This window comes from Leguminivora glycinivorella, chromosome 3, assembly GCF_023078275.1.
Source record: "Leguminivora glycinivorella isolate SPB_JAAS2020 chromosome 3, LegGlyc_1.1, whole genome shotgun sequence".
NCBI lineage: Eukaryota > Metazoa > Arthropoda > Insecta > Lepidoptera > Tortricidae > Leguminivora > Leguminivora glycinivorella.
In genome coordinates this window covers 19,841,341-19,856,794 of record NC_062973.1, presented here as the reverse complement: position 1 = coordinate 19,856,794, position 15,454 = coordinate 19,841,341, and the positions used below count along the sequence as shown (strand labels likewise).

At 37.0% G+C, this 15,454-nt stretch overlaps 1 protein-coding gene across 1 annotated transcript; it reads left to right on the top strand.

Annotated features, from left to right (window-relative positions):
- Positions 1–7,584: 7,584 nt before the first annotated feature.
- On the top strand, positions 7,585–14,919 carry LOC125224787 (venom serine protease Bi-VSP-like). Its single transcript, XM_048128242.1, has 7 exons — positions 7,585–7,941; positions 8,815–8,994; positions 9,423–9,651; positions 10,186–10,298; positions 10,753–10,914; positions 11,333–11,495; positions 12,445–14,919. The coding sequence occupies exons 1-7, from the start codon at positions 7,714–7,716 to the stop codon at positions 12,669–12,671; spliced, it is 1,302 nt and encodes a 433-aa protein (XP_047984199.1). The 5' UTR covers positions 7,585–7,713; the 3' UTR covers positions 12,672–14,919.
- Positions 14,920–15,454: the final 535 nt, after the last annotated feature.

The following is a 15,454-nucleotide window of genomic DNA, read 5'->3' as shown; positions in this document are numbered from 1 at the left end:
TGGTTTCGAATAAAGCGTTCATTTTTCTTGAAAATGTCAACGGAATGGTAACTGCTTACAATGTACGAAGCGCTTGGCATCCGTTGGCTTGTTGGGTGGACATCCGGAAAATTGCGGGTCACAACTGGATGAGATTAACTCAGGACCGGGACAAGATCATCATGCTCATCAGTGGGCGACATAGGGCTGATATGATGATGATGATGAATTTTCTTGAAAAGTAGGTACATAAGTATAATCATAGTGTTACGCCGTGTCTTGCGTGGGCGACGGTCGCGCGACCGTCGCGCGACCGTCGCCGTCGCGTCTCATACTTCCATATCGATAAGGTTTGATTTCGCATGCGTCGCATCGCCGTCGCGCGACCATCGCGCGACCGTCGCCCACGCAAGCCACGGCGTTACACATTGGCAATAAGGGCTGTATTTTCACCACGCGATTTTTATTCGCGTTTGTCTAATAACGAAATTATGGAAGTACCTTTAAAAAAAATCAGCTGAATCAGTTAGTAGTTAAGGACTACGGACTACCCCGTAGTCCTTTAACAACGAGCAAAGAGCGTAGCCTATGAGGCTACACTGAAAACTGGTTTTTACTAGAGAAAACGCGTTTTTACGGTAAACATAAGCGTAGTAAAGCTGAAACAAATGATGTAAAAATATGTCGGTTGTCGGTTTTGAATGCGCAGCATATTTAATATCACATGCGTAGATACAACAACGATAAGGCAACTTCCCTGTATAATATAACTGTTATGTATAGATATGTAGGTACTCATAATATTGTAGATATACCTTTAGTCTGGAATAAAGCATCAGCTGTGTTAACTTACTCCCGTTGTTTTACTCAAATATCTCAATTACCTTTGATACGATTGTCCTTTCCGTCTCGTATTTGGGTCAAACAGATTTTAATGTATGGGTAATTGGTTATATCTTTCCTGTGGACATTACAAAAGTTAAGAAAATCTAGTGCTAATTTTTAGACGACATTCTAATGACGGGAAACATTTTTTTAGTTCTTGACACTCAAATACGAAAAACGGGATACGAATGTACCAGAGTCGTTAACTTTTATAATATTGTCCACAGAAGTGACGTTTTTACTAAATCTTTTTGACCCATTTTCATCCTGTATGTAAAACTACCACAGTATAAAACCAATAATAACTCTTCCTACAAACGTACGCCGCGCGGGGTGCACACAAGCGCGTCGTGTACGTACGCAACACATGCAAGCGGATTTGGATAAACGTGGATAAGAATAACATGCATAATGATATGTTTTGTGTTTTCTGACTGATATAATGGTGTATTATTATACTAATACTTATAGTTAATAGTATTAAATAACAACAGCTTATTTTCGACGATGTCAAGTTTACATTTATAGTCATTTTGTTCAACCACGTGCTTTCGAACGCAGTAGGTACCTTTCGCGTCGCTGCTGACGGAGAGTAACTACTGAGTCATCCTTACACTGTGAAATTACTCTAGAAGCGCTAGTGGCCTAGCGGTAAGTGCACGCGACTTTCAATCCGGAGGTCACGGGTCGAATCCCGGCTCGTACCAATGAGTTTTTCGGAAGTTATGTGCGAAATGTCATTTGATATTTGCCAGTCGCTTTTCGGTGAAGGAAAACATCGTGAGGAAACCGGACTAATTCTCAATAGTTACCCAAGCCCAGAAGGTTAGATGGCAGGCGCTTTCTTAAAACTAGTGCCTACGCCAAATCTTGGGATTACTTGTCAAAGCGGACCCCAGGCCCATGAGCCGTGTCAAATGCCGGGATAACGCAAGGAGGTTGATGTAAAATTACTCTAGGCAACAACTCGTGTTGTAGGTAGAAGATGTTTCGTGAATCGCCAGTCACTAGTGATCCACTTCGAGAGAATGCCTCTTAGCCTCTATGGTTATAGCTCGCACTATGATTGCCTAGATTGCCTCTAATGTGGAGGCGTTATGTTCTGAAGCAGAAATAATTGGTGCTAACCGGTCATTTAGTGTTTCAGGTACATAAGTACCTATTGGAATAAAGCACATTTCTCTATACGCTAACACATTTCATTGTTTATTTATATTGTGGAGAGTTATCAGCTGTAAAATGACAATATACGAGTACAACAAGATAGAAAACAAAAAGCCAATTACAGGATCTCACGAGGTACTCTTAATTAAAGTAGTTATTGAATATTACCTACTTCATCAAAATAGTGCAATAACTAAATACCAAGTTCAAGGCAAAATATAATTTTCAACAAAACGTTTTGGAAAACCTTCTTATTTAGTATTATAACGTCATAGAAACGCTAACTTCACTGAATGAACGGTAGTTCATGATCGGGGGGTCGATTATTGAATCTCGGCCATTCAATTTCGTGAAATTCGTTCAATAATATCTCCACTACTAGCGATTTAAATTCTGCTAACAGAATCGAAAACGAGTGGTCATTACCACTAGTTTTAAAATTACTAGCCGTCATTTTTCAAAAATAGCATTACGTCGTTTTCCACAGACTTTCGAACAGCGAGTTCGTGAGTTCGAAATTCAAAAATCGATCCCCTGGAAGCCTAACGAATTTTAGTTTATATTTTGGTATTTTTTAAACCGCCTACCAAGAACGATTTAGTACGGGACTGACAAAGCCCATACAAAAAAGCGTACCCCTGAAATGTATGGGCTAGATGGCGCTGTTCGCAGCCTGGAAGTGGCCAAAATCATATTTTCCCCAAATATTTTTATGTGTTTTTATTTTTTACAAGAACAAATGACATATTTCTTTATTTTAAATTCATGGGACATAGGCGTGATTGTATGTATGTATGTATGTATAATATCACGTCAATACATATTTTGAAAAATAAAAAAATTGTAGGCCTCATCAGTGTAGTTGTGATAGTATTCAATAGATGACGCTAAAAAATCGAAGTACAATTCTTAGTATGAAGTATGTAAATCCTATATAAATAACCCTTGCCGCCTATGATGTCCTAAAAAAAACCCGGAAACTGCGTTGTATTGGTAGTAGACCAGCTTTCACCGAATATCTGGAATATTGCTCACAGTCACAGGATAGGATGCCAACGACAATAGGTACAATATAAACCTCGGATATAGTCAAACCACAAGCCAATATTTTTTGTCCCCCGAAGTATGCGTGCAGGCAAAGCTTTGTGAAAGGGAAATTTTGGGCATATTTGTAATCCTTAAAATATAGCGTTAATTTAACCTCCGAATCGGCGGGGCCGGTATGCTTTGAACTCGCTTCTGGCTGGTTGGTTATTCCAAATGCTTTCACGAGCAATGGTTAGAGTTGAGAGCGCGCGAGCCAGTATAATGGAACCTCGACATACGTAACTAGAGGGGAATCAAAATGACATTGGTACAAATCGGAGTAAAGGTTGGCTTACAAAGGCTATAAAGTCCGAATAAAAACCATAAATTGAGAGCGACACTGAACGTGAGCAACCACCATTGTATATTACATATATTACATACCTTACTTATATTGCTTTCGAAGCATATAGTTATATGAACGTTCAAAAATGCATCTCATTTTGATATTTCTGAGTTCTCATCATAGAAATCTATCAAATCATTTTTTTACGCATGTGCCGCCAAGGTTAAAATATTTATGTTATATGTATGTGTGTCTTTTAGACAGATGCTAGTTTTTTGACTTGTAGCTTCAAGGGTTTAAGCAAAAATATTAATATTGTTCATGAAATAAAACAACACATACAGAGACCAATTTATATTGGTACTGCGATTGTTGTCAAAGTAACATTAACAATATTTTACACGGGACCCTTTAGTGAAATTTCATTCATTTTGCAAATATTGTCTCCGAATCCGTACATAATAATGAAAGTCGTGTGAAAGAGACAAACATTTTAATTAGTGAAATATGCGACTCGCAAACACCGCAAACGAAACTTTAGTATAAAAATGTATTTTTTTTTCTCCCAAGAAATACCCATAACACAATGCGCTTAACAGGAATATAGTCAGCTTTTAAAAAAATCTAATAAGTAATTTAGTTTCCACTTTTCTGAGCAAATGTTCAGCATTATTTAGTATTCATTCAGTTCACTATTTACAAATAAGTACGACATACACCGCGTGCAATAATAACTCTGTAAACTTTTTAAACGTTAAATCCACGCTTTCGCCCACTATTTGCTAATGCGATATTACCTTACTACTTTACCGAGCAATAAACATTCCTTAGCCGCTAAGACTTGCTAAAAAGCGTTATTTTCCGACGTTTTCTCCAAGAAACGAGAATTACGAGCAACCACCAGAACCTCTACTACGAGTCGTTGTCGTTTTTGTAGAATAAACATCACAGAAAATGATATTCATGCTTTCATGAATGGACGTATGAAAAAATTTAACAGCGCCCCCAAATGGTTAATTATTAGAACCAAAAATCACATTTTCCGTACCTACCCATTTAAGTAAGAATTTCACCACCCCTTTTCTTCTCACGGGTGTCGTATGATAGCATTCTACTGTGGGATATAGCTATATTGTGGTGTGGTCGATGGGCAAGCAACCTGACATTGAAATAATATAATTTAGTTTTCTTTAATTTCAACCCCTTCATTGCTAAAAGTGGCACTGAAAGGGGTGTTTTATGCTCTCTTCCTTCTTCTGAAAGGCGTGCGTTTATGTTGTTATAAGTTTTCCACGTCGTATAGACGTATACGCTAATAGCCGGGTCCACACGGAGCGAGCGAACGTGCTGTGTGTCTACATAGCACGTATGCCTCGGCCGAACAACCTGCCTCGGCCGAACAACCTGCCTCGGCCGAACAACCTGCCCCGGCCGAACAACCTGCCTCGGCTGAGGCAGGTTTGCCGTTCGAGCACATTGCCTCACGACGTGCCTTGCTCTGGACCCAGCTAATAACCTATTCTAACTCATCAAAACTCATGGTAGGAGCTCAGGAAAAGCGCATAAATAAAGTAGGAGCAATAAAGCTAAAAGCGTGTGAAGTCACAAAACATGTATTTGCATGAACCGACAGTTAGCGTAACCCTATTTGTTGCAAATGAATTGGTCCGATTGAATAGAACTTAGATTGGATTGGTAGCGATTTTGTTTGCTTACGTTTATGCAAAGATAATGGATATAGAGAATTTAGGCTAGTTTCTTATACTTAAAATAAAATATTTTATGCAGTGCACGAAATAAAGCACCACATAATTCGAAGAAAAATATGGACACTAGTTATGTTTAAAGATAATTTATATTTAATAAGTCAAAGAAAAAGATATAAAGTAAATGAATTGACTGTGACGTCACTCCTCAGTATTTCATAGTACATAATTCCATATTAGTTAATCGTTTTGACAGTTCTTAAAAAGAAGCTGATTTGACTAGTAGGAAACTAGCCTATTAGAGGTAGTGAAAGTAACATTTAATACGGTGCATTTACTTACATTTCTCAACACAAAAATAAAACACTTTTAGAGCGGTTTCGCACTACGTCCGATACGAATCCGTAAAAATAAGTTAAGCATCAAAAAGCAGCAAAATAAGATCCGTCATCCGATTTCTTTCTGTTATTCTTCGGATCTACATAATGCATAACTAGCATACAAATATGTAGTTCTACGGCTATGACGGATCTTATCTCTGGATCGGACGTAGTACGAAATCGGTCTTAGAATTGACAGTTTCACCCATAATAAAATTCTTTACGGTAGTCTAGCATAAATTGCGCTCTCGCGCGCGAGTCGATACATCTAGCGCGACTTCAAGTATGGACTCGCGCGAGAGAGCGCAGGTTGTGCTAACCCACCTGATATTAATATAAATAAAATTATATTAAATATTAATATCGACGCCACCTAACCCAATGTCAACCAAAACTGTGGGCCATATATACGTAAGTTTTATCCTAGCCCATTTGTGCCCAACACATAAATTTTTTCCCCTATTTTTGAGGTGACAACCTCATTCTCCTACTTATTTTAATGAGTAGTAGCGTGTTTTCAGCAGTGGGTCGAAAACGACCCTATGGGCATATATGGCTTAGACTTCATTTATCTTATACGGAGTCATACATATCTTTGATTTACGTAAGCTTTGGGGTAAGGCTTCTAATACTTGCCAGACGTTATAGCTTAATTGATTAAGTTTTAAGTTTATATTACAGTGGGTTATGTAATTGTACGTTACGTATCGGGTCAAAGAAATGATATTGCACAAAGTCAAAAGGTTATTCGTAATTGCGTATTTGAATTAAATATAAAGTGAAGTGTTTTGTTAGGATGTGAAGAAAACATACTCATATTGTTATAAACTTGATTAGTGAATATTATTATAATATTAGTTAAATACTGTATTTTGTGACAAAAATAGTTTGTTTTTTTCATAGGTTTCATCCATGAACACTAAACTGTATTATTAAATGATCTTCCACAATTTCTAAAGGGGTCTCATAGGTCTAGAGTTTACGGTACATACAAAAATTACTTTCGGGAATAGTAAATTATAGGGCTTACGTAAACTTGAACAAAACAGGGAAATAAAAACATTGTGACAAATAACAAATCACTTCCCTGGTAAATATATTCCGTGTTGTTTAATACAAACTGGCCATGATAACAGTATTTCATGGAATTTTATAGATAATATAAAATACGTAAACGATAATTAGTCTTGTCGTGTAGAGGAGCCATTAGGGTCAAGAATCACGGTCATCTGTGTTCAACTGTTCATTGCACTAACAATACAGACGAAGGACATGTTTAATTAATGAATAAAATACATATTGGATTAATATTGATGGGAAGATACGATGTTGTTCTTTTAAGAGTACGATATCATGCTAACAGATACAGCGTGATGAAATATTCTAGAATTTATAAGTTCATCTTGTACGACAAATTTTTCATATACTTCATCGACTGATAAGACAAACCAGCTAGTTAAAAAATATTTTGTAAAATTACATTATTTTGGTATATTTGTATGTACTAGTTACTAAGGCCCTTTAGTTTTTCGCGAGTTGCTGCGTTTTAGTACTCAACTGACGATTTATTTTCGAACTTAATTCAACATTTCTTTACCTATCATGATCGCAGAGCATTATACGTATCAGTACCTATTTATATTTTAAAGTTATATTCCTCTGAAAATAATAATACCAAGATTAAAATAAACCCATGCAATAATATATTTGTAACAGTAACAGTGCAAACAAATATATTTACGATGACTAAACAATACATTATTAATTACAAACGAAAACGAGAGTAAAACAAATATACGCTTTATACGAAAGGCACTCATGCCCAGCTAATTTGCCGTACACCTGTTCACACCATATCTTCAGATACAACAAATGTTCGGGTCAGTAGGCTAACCTCTTCAACCAGACCGAGCACAAATAAACCTATGAATAATCCGCCATCATGACTAATTTATGCTAAAACTGACCTAATAAAATCCTACAAATAATTATAACAAAGAAAATTTTTGCGACGCCCGTCAATATGAGTCACTGAAAACTTTCACTTAAAAGAACGCGTTTCATTCATTTGACCACAATAGTCCTGAAGTGCGACGGCGTTCGCTGTTAGTTTTAAAGTAGGACACGCTGTATAGTCCGGTTTGATAACGCACACTGATTTTAGTCTTCAGTGTTCAACCGAAATTGTCACAATAAAATAGTGTTTAAGAAAAAATAATACTCAGAAATGTTTTTTAAGGTTTTGTTATGTGTGGCGTTGAGTTTGTTAGAGGTAGAGAGTATGGCTATAGAAGGGTCTGTGTTGACGAGGTATGACCCTTGTGGTGTGGGTGTTCTACAGTTTGACAAGGTCTCGGAGGGCGTGTGGCGAGGGGTGGTGTATTTTGAGCTGTACCCTTATTTGACTGAGGTGGAAATGGACATTGAGTTTGAGCGGCAAGTCGAGTTGTATGGGGTAAGTGAATATAAGTATAGGGATGTGTTGAAATAAATATACATTTTCTGAAAATATCCTACTTATAACAACATAATTAATTAGTAACTTTATTATACCTATTCAGTGAAGCATAGTTACTATCAAATATAATTTTTATAGCTTGTTACTTTGATATTGGATATTCATATTAAAGCTTTGACTCTGGCTCTTTCGAAACACCGGAATTAATAATTTGATATGCTGTTTTTTTCGCTACGTTTAATTAATTTCCAATCGGTCCTTTTACCTACAGTAAAAAAGTGTCGCTAGCTGACTAATAAATACATTTGATACCGCTTTGATACTTTATTTTAAAATGAGAACTAAATATTGAAGCTTAAAATGATTTAGGTACTTACTCAAACAAAACACATAATTACTTATAAATAAATAAATATAAATAAATAAATATTGGGGATACCTTACACAGATCAACTTAGCCCCAAACTAATTAGTGCTAAGCGACGATATACATACTTAAATAGATAAATACATACGTATATACATAGAAAACATCCATGACTCAGGAACAAATATCTGTGCTCATCACACAAATAAATGCCCTTACCGGGATTCGAACCCAGGACCGCGGCTTAGCAGGCACGGTCACTACCGACTGAGCCAGACCCGTCGTTTAAATGAAATAAGTTTCAAGCTCTTCAAAAATGACGCCAGCGATTCAATACACGTTATCTCTATGATTTGTTCAATTAATTTCGGCTACCTAAAAAGTTCTCTAATATGTTTTTTATAGAAAGTCAGCCTGTTCTTTGCCCTTACGTGATTAGCTGTATTCCTTCTATTGTTCTCGGTATTCAATTTGTATTGTATTTTATTTATACATATTTATAGAGCTCCCAGAATTCCACAATGTCGGTCAGAGATGACTGGCACCGATTCATCCTTCGGCCAAAAGGAGAATTGCCCAAGCAGTACTTCTTCTTCCTACGGCTGGCTGATAACAGTACACATGTACCAACCGTGGCCAACTTTAAAATGAACAATGCTACACTTTGTAACGCCGCTATAAAGGTAACCTCACAATAATTACATTCACCCCTGTAACAAGTATAAAGAGAGCAGATGAAACTGTACTACTCAAGTTTCTATTTCACTCTAATTTATGCGTAATGCATTTCCCTCTTAACACGAGGAGGTTGAAAGTAAACAAGATCCTGATATCGCAGTTGCCAACTTGCCAGGCCATCGACCACAACACAATTAAACCCATATCCCACGTTCAACTTCTACGACTCTAACGGGAGGAGAAGGGGTAGTGAAATGTACCAATAACCTTACCAATGAGAATAGAGTTACGAAGTTATATAGGTCTTTGACCTTACTAACATTGTGATTATATTAAGCATACACAACTATATTATGGTTTTATTTAAAAAAATTACCTACATTTGGACAATAAAATATAGCAAAATTTTTATAAATAATATATTCATTTCCAGGCAGCACAAACGATTGAATCCCTAAATGTCACAACAAATCCAAAAGAGGTCTACAAGCAAGTATGTGGAAGGAGGGCACTGGAACATGCTGAACTTACCTCAGTCAGAACTCAAGCTTTGGCTGGGGACTGGCCTTGGCATGTGGCTTTACTGAAAAAAGACCCGACAACTGATGTCACAAGATATGAATGTGGTGGCAGTATTATTTCTAGTACTGCTGTTCTGACAGGTATCGTTTGTATTTCAGAAAAAACTTTAACTTTACCCTAAGGGAGTATGTGGAAGGAGGCTGGAATACGCTGAACTTACCTCAGTCAGAACTCAAGCATTGTGTGGCGTGTGTTTCTACTGAAAAAACACCCTTGGTTTTTTTTTCCTTTTTGCTCACTCCTTTTGTCCTACATATTATGTCTCCTGGCAATATATTTTATACTTATATTACTTATACCGGTCTTATACCTTCCCTATATACTTACCTTATTGCAAAGTAATGGATATGGACATTTGAAGTTTTGCACAGTGGGTAACATCAATATTATCATAGCTTGTCCTATCAATCCTTAGAACTGTGTCAAAGTCTTGTTTTTCTTTACATAGACCGAAATGTCCTCCCTTTTGATCCAAACCTTATAGAACAAAACTAGAGGGGGAAGCTATATTTACGCTATCAATGCAAACTTTTGGCAACTGCCCACTCCATTGAAAGTAACGGCTTTGCCTGGTAAGTCGAGTAAATATACCTAATGATTTATTTGGTTTTAAGCTGGACATTGCGTGAGCAAGGGCGGCATTCTGATCGAGGCGCGATTGGTGGTCATCGTGGCTGGTGTTAACAACGTCACGGACGACAACCAGATAGGCAGGCAGGCTTTAGTAGTAAGTACTTAGGTAATATGTATAATTTACTCTTAAGTAGTGTTGGTAGGAATTTGAGGTCATTGAGTCTAAAGACAAACTAGATTCGTTTCCAAGTCTCGAGTGGAAACATTTGAAATCTCAAAAGGACTTAGTTACCTAAATATCAGTGAAATAAATCTCACAAGACTGGAAAACTGAATCCAATTTTAAAGCATAAGAAATTGAGTTTTATTTATTGAATGCTTATTATTATGTAGATACATGTTGTCGGTACATACACAAAATCTAAGCGCTAGTCAATGTCAATGGACCACAGACTCTAACGAGCCGTGGAAAAACGCCGTGATAACGCAAGGAATAAGAAGAAAATGTACTTGGCTACTGATTGTGTTTTGTTCTATTAATAATTTAATACCAATTAAATACAAAAGGATCTGTAAGAAGTAATTAAATAAAGACGTTTGTATTCTAGGCTCAAGCCATAATACTCCACCCGGGATACACGGACACCCTAGCCACCTCGGACCTGGCCATCATCAAAGTGTCCAAGTTCACATACACGGCGTTCGTGCAGCCTGTCTGTTTGTGGGGACCCGTCTATAGCAAGGAAGACTTGTACGGGAAACAAGCTACGGTAAACTTTAACGACCTCTACATATTTAGTCTACGTATTGTTTTAATATTGTTATCAAGTACTAGAAGAATACTAACACTAACAGTTCATTTCTGAAAACGGCCTGCACGGGTGTCAAAAGTTAACATTTCACCAACGTTACTTTTGATACCGATTTACCGATATCGCATCAGTGTGAAATCGTATAATCATTTTACGAATCGGTCCGGCCCTTAAGTCACAGCAAATGTGTTCACAGTTCATACACTAGTTTAGTTCCATGAAGAATTTAATTTTATCAAGTTTTTTCAATTAAAACAGGAGAAGACACGTGAACAGTTTTGGGACAGTCTTGCAAGATTTCAACGAAACGAACAAAAATGCAAATTGTAATTGTAAAAGCATGGACAAAATTGTAACTGAATTATTCATTCACCAGGTTGTCGGCTTCGGCTGCACAGAAACCGGTCAACCTTCCGACGTCCTCCGGTCAGCCTACACCATGATCCAAAACGACAGTACTTGCCTCTCATACTCGACCGAAGTGTACAAGAATCTCATCAACGAGTTCAGTTTCTGCGCTGGATATGGACCTAAATCTGGTTAATATTTTTGATATCTGGATGTAGCTAAAAAGAAAATACGCAACTCTGATGTATGTACAATTGTAGTACTTACTCATAAGGCAAAAAATCAACCCTCCGATCAAACTACAGTCTACACAATACTCGGCCAAAGTATACACGAAACTTCTCAACGAGTTCAGTCTATATGGACCAACTTCTGGTAAATGTTTATGGTCGTATAACCGTAGGTATACATATTTCTCTTCGTGCAAGAGTCTCACACTTTATAAACCAATGTAATGATCGAAACAAATATTAATATTTTAAACAGAAAGCTACATTGGTGGTTGATAGTAGTGTTGGACTCACCGATGTGGGAAAAGCAATTGAAATTAATTCCTTGTTTATAATAAAGATTGTAGTACGCGCGCTTTGAGATTGTACATATACATACACCATGTGTAGCGTAAACAGTGAATTGAATTACGAAACTGAAAGTAACCAGGTAATAATTATTTTCAAGGACGCGAGTCTGTAAATTATAGTTAATCTAAAATTAGACTTATATTGACCGGGATATAGACCGTGATTACCTTTTTGATTTTTGTCGAGCTCCCGATATTTCGACGCAGTTGCATGCATCATGATCACGGAAAACTGACGAAGGCGGGTGGATGTTAAAGTTGTATAGACAGCGCGCGATCTACCCTCCTTCGCGCGCGTCGGCTGCGTTCACTTTCAGCGTTACCACTGGTCGCGTTCACACTCGATGGTCTGTCCAAACACACTACACTCACAGTGTCACTACGTTTGTTCAATTCTGACTTCACCGGTTTTTTACACAAACAAATCACTGGATTCCATACATCTAAAATTGTTCAAAAGGCTTCATAGTCTTGTGTTTAACTGCGAGCTTTGTTAATGTAAATTGGAAGTGTATTATTTAGGAACAGGATGTTTATAGATATTTCCCTTCCCTTCTCAGGTATAAACCCCCGGAACGGTGATAGCGGCGGTGGCCTGGTCCTAGCCGTGCAACAAAGCGACCACAAGATAAGCTACGTTCTTCGCGGCGTGTTGTCCAAGTGTGCCGTATCTGTCGGCGAAACGCAGTGCGACCCGAGACATTATGTGGTGTACACCGATGTAGCACCTCACTATACCTGGTTGTACCATCATTCCGGACTCAAGTATAGGAGTAACATTTTATAAAGAGACTCTGATAGCTACGTGCTTCGCAGAGTGTTGTACATGGCGTTTCTGCCGGGGAAACGCAGTGTGACCCGAGGCATTACATGGTGTACACCGATGTAGCACCTCGCTATACCTGGTTGTACCATGCATCACTCTGGACTCAAGTATAGGAGTAACTTTATAAAGAAACTATTATGATAGCTAAATTCTTCGCGGAGAGTTGTATAAGTGTAGCGTTTCTGCCAGAGAAACGCAGTGTGATCCGAGGCATTACGTAGTATACACCGATGTAGCACCTTGATACTTGATTGTACCATCACTCTGGACTCAAGTATAGGAGCAACATTTTATAGACTTTTCCGAACCTGTTGTGTCGGCAAAACGTAGTGTGTGTGGGACGAGGCCTTATGGGATATACATTGCACTCGGATGCAGCACCTCACTACACCTGGTTTATACCATCACTCTGGACACAACTATAAGCGCAAAATTTTATAAAGTTAGGCTACCTACACGCACAATAAAATACACTATGCATTATCAAATGCAACATTTCTTAAACCAAAAAAGTCACTTTAGACTTAGCCTCGTACTACTTAAGAAAAGTGATATATTTAATATAAGATTTATTCATAAAATGTACAGATTTTCTGATGTTTTGTTTAGATAGATAGATTTAGATAGGTATGTCAAAAAAGGCAAATCTACATCATTAGATGCAATATTTTTTCGCATTTCAAAAAGTTGCATAAAGATGAAAGTATGAAATACGAAGTTATTTCGTAAATATTTAAATATTTAGACAGCATATTTTAAATTTGTGAATATTTAGTTTTTTAAGTTTTTAAGAATAAGTATATAATTGTGACACAAAAACATTGACCCTAATAACATTAAAAGGCAACGTTGAAAATAAAATTTTAATTTAAATGTCAACAACAGTTAAAATCTTAAGACTAACACAGTAAGTTTAAGTGCTCTTGAAATACTTAAATTCTTATCATATCGTAAAATGTTTAGCCTTGGAAATAATTTTTTGTACTCTTTTTATTGTCACAAAGACATCTGTCTGCTATGTTTTTTTTTTGTTTTAATATATATGAAACAAAAATGGTATGATGGTAACTACAATTTGTGAATAAAATAAGTCTTTCATACGAAATAGTTGTTTTGCGCAAGCATTTGCATTGAAAATACCGACCTATGCAATTGTATCAGAGATCATCATTGACTAATCATTTTTGTAGAAAATAATAGTGACCCGATACTATCTAACTTACACCTCCAGTTAAGAAATTCTTATCCAGGAAATCTATTTTTTTAGACTTTTAAAATATTCCATATAATATTTAAAAAAAAATGCTCTCTAACTAACTAACAGTTATTGAAATAACACCAATCCCGATCACATCGATCAAACTTTTAAATAAACCGACCTCGGCTTACTTAATTAAAAAACTTGAAACAACGAAATCTTAACTTGGACATAATAAAGGCTTTCATAATGGCGCGCTCCTTTTTTGTTCGCTGACAGTTTTTAATAAGATTTTAATAAATTATGCAGCAGCTTCCAAGTGACGGTGGGACAAGATCGCAAACCAACTAGATGGAGCATATGGTTATATTCATATCAACCTTTTATCGCCCACTGCAGGCGTCTGTTCTAGTACGTTTCTTGTTCCGGTCTTCAATTAGTCTCACTCTGTAGTAACCCGAAATTTTCCGGATGCCAGAGAGCTAACGGACGGTCAACATTACGCTATCATTTTAGTTTGAAAGATCGGCCTGAGGGCACTGCAGTGCGACTTTGAGGTTTCGACAAAGAAGAAGAAGATCATTTTAATCCACCTACCATCACTACGCGGTTAGCGAGCTACGCTTCTGGCAAGAAGCTTACTACCGACGCTACCTATGTTGGTAAATTGTCATTGAGGTGTTCCTAAAGATTGCAATTTCAAATCTCGTAAAAGGCGACGACCAATTTTAAAATTATTCTAAGCCTAGTAATATCAATTGCAGACCTTGCTGCTTTTCAAAAAGTAAACATTTTCAAAATGCAGTCTGTGTAGGTGGTCTATGGTGTGGAGATAATGTTCCACCGGTATTCGATTTGTGCTGTACCGTTCTCTTCCTACATTATTTATAAGTTACTACTTTTAATCTTGAGCATCGCTTCCTTCGTGGATTATGAAAGGAGTAAGAACTGTTTGTAAACATTCCACCTTTTAGATATTCAATAAATGGTTTGAATTTTCTCTTGCTTCAATTAGAATTTTTTTTTAACAGAACTTGGTAGAATAGCTAGTAAAACGAATCACCAAATTGTGAGCAATGAAATCTCCACTACAACGCAATTATATTCTACTAAGTACTTAATGACATTTATTAACTAATAGCCCATTAACACTGAAACCAAAATTGTATCGTCTGTTTTCCAATAAACAGCACAAAACAGACACGAATTACATTAAAAATAACTGTTCATAAAAAAAACCTGGGCGTGTTACAAGCTACTGACCCGAAATTTCCTTTGGTCCTCCTACTATACTAATATCTCCAAGGCACAAAGCCCAAGAATATAAATTGAAACTCAGCCAAATCCCAAGACACGGACATGTTCTATCACAACTTCCACTACATCTGCATTTTTCAATGCACGGACACAGTGTATCCATTATATCTCCCGCAATAAGAGCGCGTAATTGAATTTCTGAAGCGCAACACGTCTCTGGAACGAGGGTACTCTGGGTTAATAATAAATTTCTCTTATGAGACATTGCTTAGCGTCTAATCGAGATAGG